Below are 23,190 nucleotides of genomic sequence, written 5' to 3' on the forward strand. Positions count from 1 at the left end.
TCTTGCAAACTTTAGATGCCAATGTCTGCCAGGCCAAATTATGTATAGCTCTAAAATACAGAGTAAAGTAATGTATAGCTCTACAATACAGAGTAAAGTAATGTATAGCTCTACAATACAGAGTAAAGTAATGTATAGCTCTACAATACAGAGTAAAGTAATGTATAGCTCTACAATGGGGGCGGCAGTGGCTCAGTAGGTAGAACGGCAGCTTGAAAATTGGAAGGTTCCCAGTTCGACCCCAGGCGCTCCCCAAGCTAGTATCAAAGTGTCCTTGAGCAAGACACTGAACCCCCAACTGCTACCGATGAGCAGGTTGGTGCCTTGCATGGTTCCCTCTGCCTTTGGTGTGTGAATGGGTGAATGTAATGCACATTGTAAAGTGCTTTGGATAAAGTCGCTATATAAATGCACCATTTACCATCTACAATACAGAGTAAACTCCTCAGTGTGTAAGACAGGTTTGGCGTAAAGGCGTCTCGATGATGCGCAAGCAGCCCACTTGCTTTAATTCAGCAGATAAAAGGGCAGATATCATCAGCACCGCTCAAAGAGTTTCTACAAACAGTTTTCTTGCAGTATAATGTGTGCCTGCATGTCTACTCAAGCAAGGGACTGAGTGGAAGGATAAGAAAGAGAACATTTGCATGACAGGAAAATTCTGAGAGAAAAAGAGAGAGAGAGCGAGAGAGACTAATATGGCAGGCAAGCAAGAAGCAGTTTGAGATAATCTTGTTGAGGAAACTGGCTTAGGTGGCCATGACTGCCAGGATACAGAGTATATTTTCTACGGAGTGGATTTAAATTGGATTATCCAGGTTAAATAGAATGACCTCAGCTGACGGCGCTTCTCAACTTGTGATAATAGGGAAAAGCCCAATTCAGAGTCTCTGCAGCTGCACTGCACACATTGTGATTCAAGAACCAGGTACATACAGTAGGGTTGATGGGTTCAAAGAGGGGCGGGGAAGGGGGGTTCAGACATGCCATGGACCAGAAACTTCTTATGTTGCCATTTATAAATGGGACAGAAACTAAGTAAAAAGGTCACTCTCACTCTAACCCTCTCTCTCACAATTAGCTCCAGGCCACTAAAATGTCTGTACAGCACTTTTTGTTACAGAAAGTTTGAAATTGACTTAATACACAGTGCTTTTACCTTAGGTTGTATAGCTACCTGGACATGATTTAAATCCAAATATTGTCAATCATCTTTGTTTGCTGCTTCTTTGCTCCACAGGCTGAATAACCTTTTTTCCTCTCACCATGCACTCTGACTAGTAAACTGTCTCAAAATCACACTTCAGGAGCAACCCAATAGCCGAATGGTTAGGGCGCATACCACATGGGTGCAATGCTCTGATAAGTCCCCTAGTTCAATTCTGGGCTGCCCAGACCATTTGCTGAATGTCATCACTCTACACTCTCTGCATTTCCTGTCTCACTCCACAATGCAAAAATAAATATACAGAATATATCACACTTTAATTAAAAAACACCAACTACGCTGATTCTTCCAACATATTAAAAAACATTATTCTGGTAGTTATGTTTAGGAAAGTTAAATTCACTGAGCCAAATAAATTGCCAGGTTACCAATGTTGGTGTAACAGGAGTGATGACAAGTGATGATAGGTGAAATAGGCAAGAAAAAGGTAAAAGGTCTGGTATTCTTAAATATATATCCGGATGCACTTAAAATAAAAATGAGATTTTGAGACCTGGTTCTCCATAAAATGAGAGTTAATGGAGGGGGACAAAATGCTACTTCTGGTTCCTCAATCATGGAGTAAAGCAGTAACAAACTAGAAAAAGTGCTCCTCGGAGCACAGGTCTCCGCCAGGTCAGGTAGGTTAGTGTGGGCCAGCAATGTTTAGAATTCGGCAATCAGGCTGGAATGTGAAAAATCTTTCACACTACGTTGTTCCTCAACGTAGTGCGAATGCGCGTGCAAAGTTTCACCGCAATCCGACGCTGCATTCATGATTTGCGGCATTTTGTTCAAAACGGGCCACTCCTGCAAACTTTAGATGTCAATCTTAGCCAATCAGGATGGAATATGAAAAATCAAACAGATCCTTCTTGATAACATGACTATAGAGATCATGTGTCCCGATTTGCGTTACATTTGGATAAAATCTGAAGGAGTAATATCCAAAAATAGGTTTTACATAAGTCAGCCTCCTGGTGGCGCTATAAAAGGCAGATGTGAAAAATGCAGGGCAAAGGTTTTTCCTTGGCCTCTAGGGAGTGCACATACAAAGTTTTACACAGATCGGTGGTATTTCTTCCTGCCTAATGAGAATGTGCGTGCACAATTTCACAGAAATTGCATGCTGTGCTCATGATTTGAGGCATTTTGTTCAAATGGAGCATTCCTGCAAACTTTGGAAGCCATTCTTAGCCAATCAGGATGGAATATGAAAAATCTGAAAGACCTGTTTCGTTTAATGACTATAGAGATACTGTGTAGCGATTTGCATGATTTTTGGATAAAATCTGTAGGAGTACTGTAAAAAAATGGTTTTACAAAAAGCGGCTTCCTGGTGGCACTATAACATCCAGGGAGTGTGTGTGCACAGTTGCGCTGCAATCAAGCCAACAGTGCCGGAGATTAGCTGTCCACAGATGGAGGGGGCGACTGACACACACACACACGCGCGGACGGACGGACAGACGGACAGGGTGCAAAACAGTCTCGACCATGCCTTTCGGCCTGGCGGAGACAATTATTTGGACTCACTGTATATCATGGACAGGTATCTATTCAACACAAGAGTCTACACTGTTGCAGTCTATATACTGTTAATATAATGCATGGTTAAACACATCTTGTTGGCTATTCTGGAATGCCAATGTATCCCAACCATCGGTCCTCTTTTTATGAAGCAATAATTGAGGGAGCTGTATATGACAATCAGAATATCACTTGCATATGTGATAATAGTCTGAAAGGAACCATTAAGTAGGGATGTCCGGATGGTGCTGAGGTAAAGAACCTGCCCACCATCTCGGATATTGGGATTTGATTCCTCCACAGTTCTTCTGGCTTGGCTACCCGGCCCAAGGAACACAACTGACCCATTATCAGGAGGGGGTGATGGGGACTTGGAAAGCACAAGTACAACTGAAAAGGCAGGGACACGGTCGGGGCACCTGTTCAGCAGGAAGCAGAACTGGGAGGGATAAAGTGTTCCTCTGCAAAGAAGTGTCTGGCGATTTCATGCTGCTCCATGTTCTACCAGCAAGCAAATCATACCAGTTCTTATATTGCCCCAATGAAGGCAAGAACACTTATACTGTATATTGATCTGCAGAAGAAAATTGTGTGCTGTCCGCTCACTCTACAAATGACTCCCTGTTTTACTGTCTAACAGTACGCAACGAACAAAATCCATAAAAAGGGCGTACTGATCTCACCAAGACAAATCCCTCTTTATTACATTTTTATTTTACTTCATCTTGACTGCAATTCTAATCGTTGTTAGAATCAATAGGTTGCATTTCTTAGTTGCTGGGATTGGAGTGCCTCTTTGGCACTGATTTGACAATAAAATGCAGAGAAAAGAACACTGTGTGCTCCCTCCTTAGAGAATCAGCAGGGGAAAGGACCAGAGAGGTGGAAGGTAACCAAAGGTAAGGAGAAGATCGGGTCAAAGGTATAAAGATATGCGGATCTTACTTTGCCTCCAGGGCGAGTGCAATGATGGCAGCAGCCATGGGAGCTGAGGCCGAAGTGCCCGTGTGACTGTCTGTACACCGATGTCTCAGGTCTGTTGTGATCTGGAGAGAGAAGAGTAAAGAGATAGGAGATGGAAAGCAATAGAGAGATAGATCAGGGAAAGATAGGATGAGGGAGTAATGAGGTTGGCAGAGTAGGAACAGGAGGAGAGAAAAGGGGGAGGTGAAAGAGAGCGTTAAGTCTTGAGGATCAGGAGATTTAGACACACCTGAAACTCACATTCCAGCTTTGACACATTGCCCTGCTTGTGATAACACAGACATACAAATATACACTCACAAATAACCCTGCTATACACTAACACTCACAAATAACTATGGTTTTCTATAAGAAACCAATCCAATGACCAAAGAGCAAATAAGGACATGCGATAGAAGTAATACTAGATGGTGAAGTTTGTTGTTAAAACGTGGTATATTCATTCCGACTGTATGGACCTCAGTCAGTCAGCTAGTCAGTCAGTTAGTTTGCCAAGAAAAGCTTGGCTAACTCCCAGTCTGAGCCCCCATCAAAGGACCTTTCCCTAACCAAAGGGCTTGAAGGATTATCTGAAGCCACACATACACACACACATAGTTTGATACGGTTTAGCACGATTTTTTGTTCCAGCAGTACAGAAGGTACTGTAGACAGGATAGAGGAACTCAGGTAGATTACATCGATTGACCTCATGTGTACATGAGTGAAGACAGTAGAACCTTGCAAGTCAAAACCCATAGGTATGGAAATTCTTCCAACCGATGGAATCTGTATGGAATACATTGACAGAATGATGTACCATGCACATTCCAGAATGCCCAGTTTGGGTTTAATAAGGTTTTAATTGAGATTATCAACCCAGGAAATTTAAGCAAACCATGAATGAATGATGAACCCATGTTTTGAAGAATATAACACTACAAAAAAGGTTGCGATTAGTGACTCCTGGGTGTCACTAACTTCTTTCTCTCACATACTCCCTATTGTACATCCGCGTACCCCTAGGGGCACATGTACCCCCATTTGAGAAACACTAGTGTTAACACCTCTGCATCCCCTGTCGGAATCATTTCTATTTACTGAACTTTTGTCACAATGGATGTCAGAAATGTAAGTTAAGATCTACTGTAAGTGTACTAGGCACTGCTACAATGGTCTGTCTGTGTGTGTGCGCGCATGTGAGGTGAAGAGCAGATAGAATCTAACCTCTCAACACCAAGGATAAAAAATGTGTGAGTGTTGCATTAGTGTGAGGAATGTAGCAAGCGATCTCCAGACAAGCTAGCACACAGTGGCAAACTGTCACTGTCCATCCCTTGTTGATCATGAGAGATAGATGTATTAGGTCACACCAGGGCTCGCACAGCACACACACACACACACACACACACACACACACACACACAAACACAGTTTTAATTGTGGTTGTACAATCTAGGTTCAACAGTGGCGTAGACAAAAATTGAATGGTGATCAAGGATCAAAGTTCCATCTCTGCACTGCAACCAACAGGAACATTTCAAAAGTCTGTCTAAAGAGTGAATATTTTTTACTGTACATTAAAGTGCCTAAAATGTAAAGCATTTGCGATTTGAACTAGTTACTCAGGTACTCAGGCCCTTTGAGTAAAAGCCTTTAGAAGTTAGTCATACTCAATAATATAACACTCAACCACACACAGAACCATCCTTACAATCTTTCGGTCGTAATTCTCTCCGCTGCTGTAGGTAGTAGTGAGCGTAGAGGAGCACTCCTCCAGGTACCAGGGTTTGCGTCCACTCTCAGCTGTGCTGGAGATAGAGATGGTGTAGATAGAGTTGGTATAGCCGTCACATGAGCAGTGGTCCCTGCTGCGCCCACCATTGCCCGATGCCCACACAAAGATGGAGCCACGCCCCTTCCTCCCCTGACAGGAAATGACACAGAAAGTATACAGTAAGCAAAATTGTATTTAATCTGCATCTTGTTTCCAAAAACATTTTACCACAAAGAAGATATGATGAAAGAAACACCTCTCTGTGCAATGTAGGCCTAGTGAACGCACACTTCTAACGGGGGCAACTGTTGCAGCTTGCAGTTGCGCTCCAATGGGAGCAGACAGCCGACAGCTCTGTCTTGCATTTCATCAAACTAGGACATTGGGCTCACAAAATGCTATATTTTAGTGGTAATTAATATCACCAAAAACATTTCAAAGCACCACTACCACAGGAAAATAATGTGAAATTAGGAGTTAATGTTTTCTTAATTTTTTTACTGGTCTGCGCAGGCAAATAGAAGGTGCATTTTGCTGGGCCAGAAGGTTTAAATAGTAATTCCAGGCCATTTATAATGTCGATCCCTGAAGAGAATTTTAAGTCTGTAAGTGTAAAAAATGTATCCCTGAGGGGCCACTTTTACACTCTCAGGGCTACATTAACACTCTGGATTGTACTGTGTAGTAGTCAGTCTTTTAAAGAGGTACAGATTGTCAGTGACCATACAATGACCCCATCTCCACTGTGGTGGGTAGGCACTTTACCACTGCACCACCCAGAGTCGGAGACGCCTAACTGATCCAGAATGCCTTGACATCTCACTTTAGTTAATGTACATATGAATGTAGATACATTCCCGTACATATAATGCATATTTGATATCTGCTATTTGATCTCTTTTATTTGCACAAAAGACTGAGGAAGTCCGTCCTTATTACACACTTGTAATGTATGTACATTTGATATCTGATTCGACATTTGGTATTTTTAATGCGATTTGTGGGAAGCTTGCACAAAATAATTTCACCCACTCAAATTCCGGTGTAAACTTGATGTAACAGTGAGTTATCTTTAATTCTGTGAGGAAACACCCAAAATATAAAGTGATGGACAGCTGTCAATGATACTGCTCACACTCAGTTCTCTCCATTAAAGTGTCTCTCCAGACTGTCACACACACTTCTCCAACTTGTTCGCTATCTCCGCTCACGTACATGAGCGCTCACATACTTGCTCACCTCTCAAGGCTGTGACACATATCACCCTTGCCTTGCCGTCTTAAAAAGCCACGTCTGTCATGAGGCCGACGGGAACTCCAGCTGAGCACATACATACACACACACGCAAGCACAGCACACAATCGCACAAAGACAAACATGCACTGCACATAAAGTAGAAATACGACCCATTCACCACCAGCCAGTCTTGTCCCCATCGCCTTCTGTCAGATGCAGAACCATTTTTTCAACCTGCTACATGGTCTGTCAGTCAGTGAGTCGAGACCTTTTGTAGCCTTTTTTAAAACGGCATGACAGCTCTGAGGTCCCTCACGTCTGGCTTCCCCTCTCTCCATCATTTTTACACACAGAGTTAAATTGACACTAAGGATTTTGCAGTGTATACACCTGCTGAACTTGTAAACATGTCAGCCAGCCAATCTGATGGAACGAAAGTGTGCGTGTGGGAGTGTGTGTCTCCCCTCCTCTTAACCTCCATCATAGCATCTCTGCTCCGCGCAGGTCACCTAGCTAGATGTTATGCAAATGCACAGAGGAAACTGTAAAGGATGTCATGAATATGCAAATAGATCAGGGACTCTGATCTAAATGATGGCTGGAGGTGCTTCACAGGCAGAGATAACTGGAGAAGACTGAAACACTGTCATGTAGGCTTGAACACATGCATTTCCAGTGAGAGAGAGTGGGTTTGTGAAGGACATGCGTGTGTGTGTCTGTTGGGGGGTGCACCTCTTTTATGATTCATATCATGTGTCTGCACGTGAGCAATTAAGCTGGTTTCTGTGTCCATTTCTTTCTATTCCCATGTGCACGTTTAGGCAGAAAAAAATACTTTGGGTAACGACTTTTGTGGTAACCGTAACGCTCGCCCCAAAACACACTCGCCCCCCATTTTTTTCACGGACCGCTCGCCCCCAGCAGTTCTTATATTAGTTTTACTGAGGTTAAGGTTAGGAATAAGTTTAGGGTTAGGCATACTTTTACCGAGGTTAAGTTTAGGATTAAGGCTAGGTTTAGGCAGTTTTACCGAGGTTACGTTTAGGATTAAGGCTAGGTTTAGGCAGTTTTACTGAGGTTACGTTTAGGATTAAGGCTAGGTTTAGGCAGTTTTACTGAGGTTACGTTTAGGAACACCTGGTTGCGACCGTTCCAAGGTCGCCAGATTTGACCCGAGGCGAGCATGTTTTGGGGCGAGCATTCTTGTATTCGTTACAATTACTGTAGGTTAAGGTTAAGCAATTAAGCATTAATATAGTGGTGATGGTGATGTTATAGAGAATGACTAACAGTACAAGAAGCTAGATGTGTGTGTGTGTGTGTGTGTGTGTGTGTGTGTGTGTGTGTGTGTGTGTGTGTGTGTGTGTGTGTGTGTGTGTGTGTGTGTGTGTGTACACTTGCAAGCCTGTCTGTCACCTACCGAGCGGATCCCATTCTCAAAAGCCTGTCTGGCCAGTGAAGCTGGCCCATCCACTGTCTTTCCATCATCATCTGGTCCCCAGCTGGCGCTGTAGATGTCTATGTGCCGTGGCTGCAGACTCAGAGACTTGGCCTCCACCATGTCTGTCACATCTCCATCCAGCATACGCACACCTAGGGGTCATCAAAACAACCACATCCAATATCTAACGTAAATGAAAAATGACCATGACTGCATAAGGCAAGAGCGAACATGTAACTCAGAATCAGGCTTTAATAATATAACTTATACCATGTAGAGAGAGGGAGTATATTTATCTCTGCTTAGATGCAGGTAGTCCATTGAATTTGTTCACAGTACAAACGGACACCATTGATTAAACTGTTTCATGACAGTTTTAATTGAAATTGCAAATTGAGTAGTACTTTTTATCAATGAAGATTCTCAGGCTCTATGATAATCACATTATTTAATGAACATCTTGTTGGGATTCATGCATTAACTAAAAAGGGGCACTCCGCAGAGAGCAAAACTCCGCCAGGCTAGGTTGCATAGCCATTCAGGACGCATTTGTGACACCCCCTATGGGTAGAAGTAAAAGTGCTATGAAGGTGCGCTCTATAGATGCCTTCAAGATGTAATTCCAATTTGGGGTTGATTGGATGATGTGTTCGTGACAAGTTCATTTTTGTAAGAAAGAGGCCCCTTAAAGTTAAATATCAAAACTCTGTTTGACGTTTATCACATGACTCCCAAGATCCTTTGTACCAAATTTGGTTAAATAAATCATGTTGTATGTAACAAACACTGACATTTGTAGCATTTGTGGTGCTTGTGAAATTACTTTTGGCTCCGTGTTGTATATAGTTCAATGTGTGAACGAAAAGTCGGATGCTGATCGGTTAAGCGGTTAACATACTGCAGTACATCATGCCAACATGCATCAGCAGTAAAAACTGGAGCAAAACGGATAGATATATTTTTTTTAAGGGCTAGCAAGGGTGACCAACGTTTCGATGTGAACTACATCTTCCTCAGAGTCATGTAAAAAAAGAAGTTAAAATCACTTGAAATACAATATTAACAAAATGGTTAATATTAATTAGGCATCAGAGAAGCAACTCACCTCCTATCCTGGCATTATATGCGATCCCCACAATGCAATGGGAGTTGTTCGCCGCTGCAGCAACTTCACCTGCACACCGTGTCCCATGTCTGAGGGAAGAACAAGAATGGACAATATATCACACATCCAACACATACACCACAAGCCATGTGTGAGTAAAAGAATGTCAGCGGCATGCTAAACTAATGCTAAAGTAAATGTACTAGTAAATGTACACACAAGTATGCTTGTACACACACAATCCAAATATAAAATGCTTTTGAAGTGGAAGGCAGGGATCCTTTCAAGTAAACATACATCTACACAGATAAATGTGTACATTCCTCTAGTGGAATTCCTAAACACAAGACGGTACAGTCCAGTATTACAAATATTTTCCGCAATTCCTCCTCTCTGCCTCGTGGACCTACTAAGGACATTCATGTTGTTTAGTCAGGCTTTTATAATGTCCCTTCCCACGCGTTAATGTGCAGTAATATATAGACTGTTATTTCATCATTCCAGTGACCGTAAACACATTACACAAGCCTGTGCTTTGGCGTAGGCGCGCATATGCACACGTGCGCACACACAGTCAAATATTTCTAATGTCCATTACACATTTCTTATGCCCACGCTCCTAAGATGCCTTAACAGGCACACTCTCTCTCCCTCTCTCTCACACACACACACACACACACACCAGGGTAACATTCCACCAGTAACTGCAGTGGTGACAATCGGTCCAGGTCAGCAACCAGCGTCAACAAACATGAGTGTGTTTTGCGTCCGCTGTCTCCTCCAAAACACTGCTCGCTGGCTCGGCACCAGACACACACCTCCTGCTGGGAACATCTGCACCACAACACCCCCCGGAAACTGCTCTGACCGCTGCCATGGAAACCCAGCATCTAGCTATCAAAGCCCCCAGGGGAGTGACAGAGAGATGGGGGCCAGGGAAGCACTCGCAGAGCACTTTAGAGTGATTCCACTAGTTTCAAGCTAAAGTTACTCTTATTGGCATGTCTTGTCCACACTTGATGGGTATCAAACGGTATCCATACACGATACATAGAAGTCTATGTGAAAAGTTCCTCCTACCTGTAAAGGCCATAAGACCTGCCCATGTCTTGGGTTCTAGTTAGGCTTTTCAGTGACGTTACAGAACCTGCGGAAGACCTGCGACTCTAATACTGATACTGGCCCATAGGGAACTGACTGTCACCACCACTAATTAGTTGGTATCCATTTCAAAAACTATACTTCTAACACATACAGTATAGCCCCAGCATAAAAAAACTAGGTACACACTACACACCCACTCATATTTGGCTATATACTATACTTTTCCAAGAAGATATTTAAAAAAAGCATATTATGTTCTAGAAAATAATATTACAATTATCCTTAGGCCATTAACGCTTGATAACAAAATGATACAGACATGCCTAAACTGTGCATGGTCACAATCACCTTTTCCATTTGAATTTCTGTACAGCTGGGCCTGGCATCACAACTGAAGGTAATCATCACTCTCTCATTTCTGACTGTGCATGTGGGACATTTCTAATAAAAAGTCTTTGGAGTCTTCATGTAAGGGTAGCTCAGTCGATTCAGCTCTTGTCTTTTGACCACAAGGTCATGAGTTCAATCCCAGGCACCACCAACTCAGCATATGAGTAGCGGCAAATTGTGCGGTAAGTATTGGGAGCTGATGGTAGGTGTGGCGCTCCACCGCCGCAATCCATCTCCCAGCGGCCTAGCGCATTACAATGGGGATAGACTCCTGCGTTCTCGGCTGACACAGACAATAAGCCCCTCCAACCTACTTAAGCGGTAAGAGCATTCAGTGATACTTTAAGAGATAATTAGCAATCAATGATCACTGATGATGTTTCTTAGACTATCACAATAGTCTTCTCTCACTCAATTCCACAGCTCAACTTCCATAAACTGTGGCAATCTTTGCTGTTTATAGTCTTTGTTTATGCATCTATTTAGAATTTCTGCCAACTGCCAGTGCTACCCAGGCTCTATTTGTGTCTTAACCTGCACACACGAGCACACATGCATGCACGCACACAGTTACCTCGGTTGCACTTCCATGGGGACAAAATATCTGATGCTGTGTGTGGCACAGACGTGATCACTTCATGGCAGTCTAAGAAGCTATGCAAGGGGGAAGGTTTTGAGTGACTGTTACAACAACCCAAAACAAAAGAAGAAGGCCCTCTTTACACCTCGTATTAACATGGGCTGTGATGGGTGATTGGACTGAAATTGTAGAGAAATAAAACATAAAATCCAAATATAGATGTATCCAGGGTTCATTATGTTATTTTCATAATACGCTGTGCATTTTCCAACTTGGTTGCCTCTCACCAGTAAACAGACTGTCTATTGATTTTAGCGATGGGCTAATTCACATCTACTAATCATATCCATTCAGCTCTTCTGCAGGGAAGGCCCATGAGTGCTGTGGTGGGCTATTCTTGAACTAAACCCATATTCTTTTCTAGTAATTAGACGAGAAGTGATCACCAGTTCATATATCCTGCATGAGTGCTCAGACCCATTTACCACACATGTGGCATTAAAGACCGAACAAACAAACAGTGTTCTTTTTCTTTTGACAAATAATATTGTGGTGGAGTATGAATTCAGCCTTAGAGGGTGATCCTGTCACTGAGCTGTATGTGTAAGCCTCATGTCTCTTTAAGACAATACATTACCAGCTGGGTCTGAGCCCTTGCCAAGGCATTTGGGCCACAGCAGCCAAACACATACACAGCAGCCAAAACACACACACACACACACACACACACACACACACACACACACACACACACACACACACACACACACACACACACACACACAGCACTTGGCCAAATTGGCACAGGATGTTAGGTTCCTAGGCAGGGTAGTAGTGTGGTGACACACACGCTCTCAGTTACGCACACACACACACCACAAGAAACCACAACCCACCCACGAGTCACCTTTAAACAGACTAATATATTTAATTGCAGCCCACAACAAAGTCAACAGCCAAACATACTCAACCCCATTTATGATAGATATTTATCAGGAAGACAGACACGCTCATGTGCGCACGCACGCACGCACGCACGCACGCACGCACGCACGCACGCACGCAAATCTGGTCCTCACAAAGATGCAGTACTGTATACCTGCAGCTGCACTCATCTTCATTTTTACACATACATGATTATGATGTAATCCTGGGTTAGCGCACTGGTGTCTTACTTGTTCTCATTGTTTGCATCATAGCGAGGCATGGGGTCCATATCATTGCCATTAACGTCAAAGCTGGCTTGTGGATCCTTAAGGAGACACAGAGGAGTAGGGTCAGTAGGGTTAGTAGTCACCTTATAAAGGCTGTTTTATACTCGTAATACAATTGGCTGTGGCAATGTGCATGTCAACACCATTTTCATTTGAGTGTGTCATTTATGTTGTCCAATACTTGTATTAAAGTATAAAACAACCTATAAGCATGCAGTAAATGTGAACGGGATAATATTTAAAAAAAAGACTGTAGTACAATTCCGTAGAAAAGTATTTTAGTCAGTGAGTTCGAAGTCAAGAATATAAATCACCTTTGTACACCATACGCGTTTAGTAGCCAAACAATTTACTTGTGTGAGTGTGTATGAGAGAGGGAATGTGACATCTTAACAAATGCAAGGAGCTTCCCAAACCTAATAAAGCATCACGTCAGTTCTGTGGAATCGAATGAAATCAGTGCTAACCCAATTTGGTGTATTGTATGCCCAGGGCATAAACAAATCAAGGCATTAAAAGTAGCAAATAATCTAAATGTGGGGACTATTAAGCAGGGTGTAAATCATTTGATCTACTCGTTTGACTGATGGGCTTACCTGCTGCCTCAAGCACAGAATGAGCTTCAACTATTTGGCCTCCATATAAACAAATACCTCAGCATGTGCATACACAAGCACACCCAACGTATAAATATGTAAACAGCAACACTCATATACAAATGCATGCACACACATGGATGGGAAAGATCATCTTCAAAATGTAATCAACTGCCATGTTTAAATCAAGCCTTTCACATGTGCATTTGGAATGGCATTTAATGGAAGCGGGAAAAGTCAAATTAAATCCCTTAATTCACCTAAACCTTTTACTTTCGCTTGAGGTAGATCATCTTTTTATTCTATAAAACAAAATGCAATAGATTGCGAAGGAAACGCATTTAGATTAAATTAGATGACCAGTTGTTCCTCAACTCGATGCGCAGCTAATAATGAGAAATGATGGTACCAGGTACGGTGGGCTGATAGGGAAATAAACATTCCGTTGTTTGATATGTGCAAAATACGCAGTTAGGCATTTCACTTCCATGCCTGAGGTAGGCTACCTTCTGATATCTGGCCATTTCCTGATTAATATTTGCCAATCCATTTGGCCCTTGCCTTCGATTTCAGACGACCTGAATTGCGGCCATGAGCTCAACACTTCTTCTTCAGTGTTTTATTTGCTTCAACGGATCTGACAGAATCACACCCTATTTCAAAACAATCTTTTTGCAGCATTTAATTAAGTTAAATGGAAATGCAAATGACAGGATAATGACTATAATGATTAAACTGCAATCAGCAATGCAATCCAATGAATTATCTTGGTTTGGCAACACATTTTGCCCTTTCATTTACTTGCCACCTACATCCATACACTATGAAGTTGGATGGATGTTATTAACTTATTTACTGTCATTTGAATAATTGTATGTGGATTACTTTAAGTTTACCATCATTGTGCAATAATGTTTTCATAATGTCACAATCCAGGTGCTTTGTACTCTTTTCAAATATTTCCTTGAGCATTCAAAATAATCAGATAGCTACTTCTCAAAAGTATCTGTCTAGTCTGAGATAAGGTTATCATTGTTAACTAAAACTAACAAAGTAACGAAAACTAGATGTGAAGAAAAAACAATGTGTTCAACTGAAATTTAACAAGGCTTTCAAAGAGAGCCTTAGTTTTAGTCTTTGACAATGTATTTCATAAGCCTAGTATTTTGGGTGGATATGAAATCTATCTTCTGTTGTCATTATAGCGTTTGTCTATACAGAAGTACCCCTGAAAAAGGAATCCTATTTTGGAATGCAACATGTTATCAGAAACGGTATGTATTAATATTCAAATAAAACTTTTATTTCATTGAAAAAGTTACACAGCATTACTTTAAATGATAAATGTATTTGTAGTATTTTAGTACACAATACGTTTTCTGACCTTTTTGAATCTCGCCCCTGACAAATACCCCATATTACAATAAAAAACTAACGCTATAAGTAATAAAAAAAACGAAACTGTTTAAAAAACTAAACTACCCAAACAAAGAGTCAAAGAGTAAATGTATTAAAAATAAAAACCAATGAAAAAACTATTATAACCTCGGTCTGAGAGCAGTATTCAGACTGAATTTCAAGTTCAAGATAGTTGGACCTGTTTGCCTGACCTTGAAGACTACTTTTCAAACCACTGAAGGCTTGTGTTTCATCCTGTGAGTGCCAATCTGTCTAAAAGAAAGACCATGAGACCTGGCATGTAATAACACCAAAGAGGTGACCATGGCTGGAGGCCGGAGCACAGAAAGGTAATCTTACAAGGAGAGACATGCCTGAAATACCCGGCAGTGAGGAACCCACCACTTTTGTGCACAATAATGGCACTCATACGTCTCAATTATATCTAGGGTTGCCAACAGTCCCGTATTAGCCGGGACGCCCCGTATTTGAGCCAAAAGGGGCGTGTCCCGTACGGGACTTTGTTTGTCCCGGACTCCGGTGTAAAGGGAAAAATAAAAAATATATTTCTGTTTGCGCACACTGCAGTGTCTGGCTGCGTGTTTGTGTGCTTTATGAGATGGGCGCTAGGACCGCTCAGTTGACAGGGCAGGCACAGTGCTCGCACGAGTGCTTGTGTGTGTGTGTGTGAGATTTTCTCCGGTGGGAACGGCATCATTGTTTGTGTGGCATGTCAGCCTGTTCCCAACCCTAACCCTAAAACCGAAATAAAGTAACAAAAAAAAGTAACTTTATCCGCGGGAAACGCGCGCACGGGGGAACCATGCACGCGCGCGTGTCCCGTTTCTCCAGTTCTGGATGTTGGCAACCCTAATTATATCAACAACCACAAAAACACGCAGTGTGCATGTGACTGTATTGACGATTAATCTCAAATACACACATGTCTTTCTCTTTTTTTGTATATGGGTGCTATTCATAACATTAAGTGTCATTTTATCTGGCTGTTTATGCAAGAAAAAAAATGGTGACAGATAATAAAATATATAATATCAGGACCAGGAGCTCAAAACCTTTAATCCTTATCCAGGAGGATCAGATTTAGATTTTGGGTAGTTCAAAACCAAAGAACAGCACTCGGATCACTTTGATATCTGTACTAATCAGGAAATCAAAACCAGGCCTTAATCTGGATCAAATGGGTAGTTCCAAAATCACATTGAACAGCATGACGACCTAGGTGGATCTCTGACATATTGATGAAGTGATATTGATTGGAGGATAGTAAGTAATGTGCACAGCATACATTCCGGAGGGTCGTTCTGCGCCTCTGAGATGTTCCGACTAGCCAAAGTAGTTTGACTTCTGTGATTGGTCAGAAGAACGATTGTTTTGAAAAGACGTTTGGTAAGGAGAGGTACTAGTCTCAAGAAATTGCAAAAAACACCTATAATAAAAGCACCCGCTGCTCCTAATAGTTAGGATGGGTAAATGCAGAGAACGAATTACATATATTTAAATGTACAGTGACAAAAATACCCCAACAACAAAAAAAATGGACTAAATTATTATTATTGTTGTTATTGTACTGTCATGTCCGGGTATTTTGGTTGCGATTACTGAATACTACAATGTGTCTGTAGACGAGCAATGAGCTGCACTCAATGCACTTAATACAATACACTCAATACTAATAACCTTCTTCCAGACAACTGAAGGACTTGTTCCATGGCAAGAGACCATTGTGAGAAGAGATCTACTGACCTAGTTGTCCTCCATCTTGTGACAATTATCATCATTTTCTGTACATTCATGTTATCACGATTCTTTTCATGTCTCAGATGGGATGCTTTAAGGCTCAAATATACTCCCGCAAAATCCGGAGGGAGAGACGGGCAGGGGGCGTAGCTGTCCATGCTTTCTACGTGTCCGCTGCACTAAGCTCTGACGCGTAGAAATTGCCTGCAGAGCATGGATGGACCTCCCGCTGGACCTCCCTGTTTCACTGCATTAGTACTGTATAATGAAGCCTTATGGTTGCTCCCTCTTGTCCTCTATGCTCTATTATGGTACTAAGTCTCCTCCACTTCATGTCTTACTTAAACCTGAACAACTTTGTAAAACAAAAAAACCTTACTTGTCAAGAAACACAAATAGTCTACGGAGCTATGCCAGTGTAACCTTGGCATGACAAGGTAGCCAACTACATCCATGTCAAGCAGCCTCTCTCTCCCTCTCTCATCCCCTAGCCTTGAGGCTCTTAGGCCCCACCCAACACCCACCCAAGTCTGAAACATCACATAGAAAAGTCGGTCAAGTAAGCCACCACCACGTTTCACATCAGCATGCCATGCTGTAAAAACAACAACAACATTTTTACCTTGATCTGATGCCACTGGAGGGGTGGATTTATAGTGTATTACCAGAGCAAAATATACTATTATATAGTACTATTAGATTAACTGAAACTTAATGTTTAAATACAAACACAATGTTAAAGTTTTTACATTTAAATAAATAATTATTTGTAGCCTTTATGGTCGATAAAATCTTCATTTATCCCCCCACATTTCTTTTCACATCGCAGAAAAGTGTATTCAATCAAGTATGAGTTTTTCAAAAATGAGTTTGTGATCATTAAAAAGTAATTGTGGACATTATTATCTCCCAGTGCACAACCACGCAATGGTATGCAAATACAGCAACGCATATTTTAGTCCTTTTTTTCATCCATTATGATTTTATGCAAGTGTTGTGGATTTGGAAAATAAAATTCATCAATTTAAAAAAATGTATGTGTTAAAAAGCTACAATTCTGTCCTAGGACAAAACAGCTCATTAAGAATTCCAGGTTGGAATATTAGGACCGCCCACTGGTAATCTCATGTCTGTCTCTTTTGCCAGAAGAAAATAGTGATATTGTACACTCTAAATACTAAACACCCCTATTAATACAACCAGAAAATGTTCCAAAATCATGACACCAGGGACCACAGATGCAAACTGGCTATATAGCCAACTCTGGCACAACAGCTATGTGTGTGTGTGTGTGTGTGTGTGTGTGTGTGTGTGTGTGTGTGTGTGTGTGTGTGTGTGTGTGTGTGTGTGTGTGTGTGTGTGTGTGTGTGTGTGTGTGTGTGTGTGTGTGTGTGTGTGTGTGTTCCATATGTTGTTCTTCATATCCACTATATGGAGATGGGAAAGATTAAAGCCCTGATGTTCAGGATCTGGTCATCTTGAATTGTCTGGGTGATCCAATCATGAATTGCTTTGAGATATCAAGACAAGATTTGTCTGGATTGTCTGATCCTGGATCACAAAATATAGGATTTCAAAAACTGATCCGATAGGGATTAAACATTTTGAACTCCTAGGCCCAGGTGCAAACATAATAACACACATCAAGCAACCAAATGCGTCCATATAGTCTCCCCAGTAGTTGTACATGCACACATATAAACGCACAGTAAAATACATGCAGCCTACACCCACCCACCCACACAAACTCATGCCGCACACGTGCATACATACACACTCACGTAGTTCTGAATGAGGTCTGGGTGGTTTCTCTCGATGCCATCGTCCAATATGGTCACCACTACGTCTTTACCAGTGTATCCCCTCTTCCACGCCCCCATGATGTTCATATCAGACTGGCAGTTAAAGACGTCATCATTACAATGCTAGGCATGGAGGTCAGAGAGAGAGAGGGGGAGAGAGAGAGTGAGAAGGAATAGCAACAAAGATGGTAGAACAGAGATAATTCATTAGGTTCTTGATTGTGATTTCTATTCAATTAATCACTTAAACAATCACTTCACCCATTTTCAATCTATCTTCACATAATTGGTCCTCACTAATGCTCATTATATAAGATGGCACCATTTGTGTCTATTTAATATGTGTCTCAGAGGAGGGCTTTTGGACAATCCAGAAACATGCCTACTGGTGACATCATCGGTAGGCAGATTTGGTAATTTCAAACAAGATTGCTTCCAAACGTTTTTTCTTTTTTATGAATGCAAGAACAATGGCTTTTATTTCAGCATGCTAACTTTCCAGAAAGAGAAAGGCTGTAGTTCTCATTAGCTTGGAATTCCCATCGAATAATCAGATTTCTGAACTGTCCATAGCCCACCAACGAGATGTAGAGTGACTGTGAGTGAGTGGTCCAATTATAGATAAGATATCTATCTATATCTAAAGATAAGTTTGAAAATGGGTGAAGTGTTCCGTTAAACCCTACTTAAAAAAAGACAACAAAAAAACTATGAAAAAATTATGTTCACATTTTTTTAAGCTAGCCGATGTAATCTCAGAGTAATCAGCTATTTTACAAAATGCCCGAAAATAGATAATGACATGCCCAAAACAGAGATGCCAGGGTTAATGTGGTTAACACTGTACATGAGTTGGAGAGGAAGCAAGTTGAAATAATTGTGGACTTTCTAATTAATACTTATAGAACATCATCTATACAATAAAAAGGTACTGAGAAAAGAAAAAGCATTTTCATTACAGAATTTTTAAATACCCCAATACTCAAAATTCTCTTCTGTGATTTTCTTGATGGGAAATGGACAGAATAAACAAGTAATTAAATAAACAGACGTCAAAGGCCAGGGAGATAACAAATGTATTTGGCCTCACACAAACATGCAGGCAAGGGCAGACACACACATTCATGCAAGCACCAGTTATTGACCCAACGTTCAAACAGTTCTGTCCAGGAGCTAAGAAAATAATGTTTAGGACCTAAGGTCAAAGTATTAACAGTTATCTATACAAAGTTAATGGTTAACAGAGTTGAGGTCAAACACAGAGTCAAATATGTCTAGATAAATAAGGGAGCGTATAATTCAATTAATTTGTATTATCAAACAAGCCCACACATTTCCACAGGGTGGAAGGTGGTGGATATTGTGGGGGGGGCTACACATAACATAATAAATATCAGAGGTAAAAGATCTAATACCTCCCAATTTTTATTATTATACCAGTGAATTTACGTGTCTTAACCTAACCCTAAATAGTCCTTTTTGAAATGGACAACAGATGAAATTTCCTGAGTCCTTATCTTCCAATCCCACCACATAGCGCACACACACACACACACACACACACACACACACACACACACACACACACACACACACACACACACACACACACACACACACACACACACACACACACACACACACACACACACACACACACACACACACACACACACACACAATCCCTAAGCTCCTCTGACCCTGCAGTAATAAGGACCAGGTTATAAACCTCCCTGAACCCCTGGCCCCCAATCACAATGACTAGCAGAGTGGCCTTGAATGGCAGAAAAGGGCATGGAACCGAAAAGCACAAATTAGCATTGTACTTTTATATACATACACAAACACAAGCGAGGGGATAAAAGTGCTGCCACACAAGTACAGCTGCAAGAGTCAGAGCGAGAGAACATCAATATGTTTTATTATGGCAAGCATACTCACAATATACCACATACTGCTCCACTTAGCGTCATTATAAAAAATGTTTTGGGCAGTGCTGGTGTGGGCGGGACTTGACAGGGAAAGGGGCGGAGATGGCTTGTAATCTCTCTTGATCCTCCTCTTCACCACCTGCTGCTCGATCCACTCCACCTGAAATCAACAAAGGGTTATAGAAAATGGTGGGACTGTTAGCAGTGAGTATGATTGTGGCCACAGTAATACAAGGCATATTTTAGTCCAGTCCACCTGAAAGAGAGATCTCTATTAGAGAGTGGGAACGTTGAACTACAGCAAGGCTACAGTCAGTAGAGAAGATATAAAGTTTGGAAAACTAAAGCTAGAAAAAATACTTTTCTTTGTAAAAGTGGATAGCGTATTTAATCTGGGCTTGCATAACTCACATGAAAATGTAGGTTTTGTCAGTGCCAATGTTGAAATGTAGCCATGGTGATTCTTCCATAGGCAGAGATTTGGGGGGTTTATGATGATACTGCATGATGTGTGAAGTGCAATGACGGTCGGTAGTAGGCTTATGGGTGTACTGTTCCGAGTGGCATTGCCTGGGCAACTGCAAATTGTAGTTTGCAGTTCCAGGAGTTAACACCAAAAATAGCAACATCTGAATTTGTTGAACTACTAGAAAACTACTAGATTACAGCAAAATGTAGTTAAACTCATTTCATTACTCTGCCCAACTACCCCCAACAGAGAGAGCAGTATGAACCTATACAGTTTGTAAATAGTACAAACTATTCAGTTATGATTCAGTTGTGAATCTAGACAACTAAAGAAAAAGGGGGGGGAAATAAAAAGAAAGAAATAACAGGAAATAATGGGGAGTACAGAGGGGGCAGGAAATGCTGGGATCTCCATTAAGAGGAGTACGAAATAAAGAACACATCCTTTAGTCATGATTGTCTTGTAGCTGAAGACAAAAACGTAGATCATCATAGGAGACTTGCGCAACCACTAGCAGGACAGAAAAATCAAATCACTTAAAACTGAGTTCTTACACCCAGAATTAACTTAAAAGGATGATTTAAAAAATCACTTACAGGGACAGTTATAAAATAATGAGAGAATTACTGCTCCATGAAACTATCAAATACAATCTTAGTTAAACCAGTAAGTCATAAAGAATGAATCACAGCAATGATTTTATATCTGCGACACAGAAACGTCTCCATAATCTTGATCTCTTATTTGCGGTAATTCTTTCGCCTTCAAAGAACTGGTACAGTGACACAGGGATTCTGTGAGGTGCACACACACACACACACACACACACACACACACACACACACACACACACACATGTGCATTCACCCACGCACAAAACATAAAAGTCTCACAGGTATCATCAGTCTCTCTAAAACGTTATGCACTTCAAGGCATGCAGAATTCCTTGGCAGGAACCTTGTCTGAGAGCACCCACATTCAGACAGAATTTTCCGATTTCAAAATCGACATTGTTGGATCAGAGCAAGGCAGCTGGACCTGCTTGCCTGGCCCCATCACCACTTTTTAAACCTCTGAAATCTTGTGTTTAGTCTACCCAAAGTCCTGCAATCGGTCTAAAAGACCATATGAAAACTTGGGAGGTGATAATTGCAAAAAAGAGACCATGGCTGGGGGCCGTAGCATAGACAATTAATATTACAAGGGAGAGACAGAGTATGTCTCAAACTGTGAGAAAAGAAAACCACTCTTCGTATACTGACTCACTAATAATGCTCATATAGGCCTCCTTAAAATTGTTGTCATGTTAGTGAGTATAAACAGCCATAAGTGTCTCCCATTGTACAAAATCTGTTTAGAGCTAACAACAAGGGAAGGGATAGGGTCAAATAAATTGCAGAGAATAAGATACATATGTGGCATATTAGCTATAACTGTGTAGTAGAACCACCAACATGCAAAAGCAAGAAATAGAGGTGCACAGGAGTCTGAGATAACAAAGAAAGCAGTGGAGGAAGACTACACAAGCAGAGACCCAAGTTATCAATGCAAGGGGTTTCAGGCTGTTTTGAACAAGAACAAGTATGGTTTGACAAATTCAAGTCAGCTACAAAACGGGTCTTGATTATGTCTTTCCAGAGCACAGAGACTTCCAAGGCATACAAATCAACATCTGAATTAGTTGTTGACCACAGTAAGACAGTATAGAAGCTGGCATCATGTCAGGGTAGAACAATCTCCACCTCCAGTATTCAACATGGCAATAGAGATGAACTATTACTAGTATGAACGATGATGACTGACTAACATCAGCACCTTGTAGGACACACATTGAATGATGTAAAATTGTATTGACAGTAAAAACCAGGCAGGCACCGTTCACTGTTGGCCGAGTTGTGGGCCTAATTCATCTAAACATCTGTGATGAGAGATAACCACAATGACCAAATCCACTCTCACTCACAACTCTAATCCTTGAAACATCTAGGCTCCACTATTGTTTTCCGCACTAATGCTCAACTAAATTGCACAAGGGATAGTTACAGTGTATTTGAAAATGTGATATTCAAATGATCAGGTGAGAATACAGTGACCGTCTTTGCAGTAAACATTGCATTAACCTACGTACATGACATATATACATACAGTCATGACACAGCTGACACAAACTACAATTACAGCATGTTACTTCGGCTGTATCTTAAGCTGCTTCCACACTGTCTAATGTGAAGTTAATGCTCTTTACGGTCCATTCCACAGTTTTATGAACAATGTGAGAGTGAAAAGGCAAAGCCAGTGCTTTACATCTATACGGCATCAATAGAAGGAGTAGCTTGGAGGAGGAGAGGAATTGAAGTGAATAGTCGACACATAATGACTGCAGAGTGATTATCTGGTCTCATGCACTAAAACAATCTGCCAGCCTCTCTGGAGAGGTGGAGAGTGAGGGAATGAGACCAGATAAGACGGGAAATGGAGAGATGATAAAGAACTGGAGAGAACAAGTCCCAGGAGAGTCAATAAAAAAAAGTACAGAAAAGGGGGGGTTAGAACAAACACAGGGCGAGGCAGCGAGAGAAAGACTCAAAAGAGCCATAGATTTTATAAGTTACAAGGATTTCTCTATGAATTTTAATAACCAAAGAATCTTTATAGCCAAGCATGAAGACCTCTCTTCATTGAGATCAGG

At 41.3% G+C, this 23,190-nt stretch overlaps 1 protein-coding gene across 2 annotated transcripts in view; it reads right to left on the bottom strand.

The window, feature by feature from the left end:
* pcsk5b (proprotein convertase subtilisin/kexin type 5b) overlaps positions 1 to 23,190 on the bottom strand; it is a 67,771-nt gene that overhangs the window by 29,019 nt on the left and 15,562 nt on the right. For both annotated transcript variants that reach the window (XM_084055005.1, XM_084055004.1), the window contains exons 3-9: positions 20,043 to 20,192; positions 18,081 to 18,224; positions 12,509 to 12,585; positions 9,260 to 9,348; positions 8,134 to 8,306; positions 5,415 to 5,627; positions 3,683 to 3,783 (exon numbers count right to left, since the gene is read on the bottom strand). In XM_084055005.1, coding sequence (XP_083911131.1) covers positions 3,683 to 3,783; positions 5,415 to 5,627; positions 8,134 to 8,306; positions 9,260 to 9,348; positions 12,509 to 12,585; positions 18,081 to 18,224; positions 20,043 to 20,192 — 947 coding nt within the window. The remainder of the gene's footprint in view (positions 1 to 3,682; positions 3,784 to 5,414; positions 5,628 to 8,133; positions 8,307 to 9,259; positions 9,349 to 12,508; positions 12,586 to 18,080; positions 18,225 to 20,042; positions 20,193 to 23,190) is intronic.

The sequence above is a fragment of the Gymnoscopelus microlampas genome (genome assembly GCF_963454915.1).
Source record: "Gymnoscopelus microlampas genome assembly, chromosome: 4".
In the NCBI taxonomy this organism is placed as follows: domain Eukaryota; kingdom Metazoa; phylum Chordata; class Actinopteri; order Myctophiformes; family Myctophidae; genus Gymnoscopelus; species Gymnoscopelus microlampas.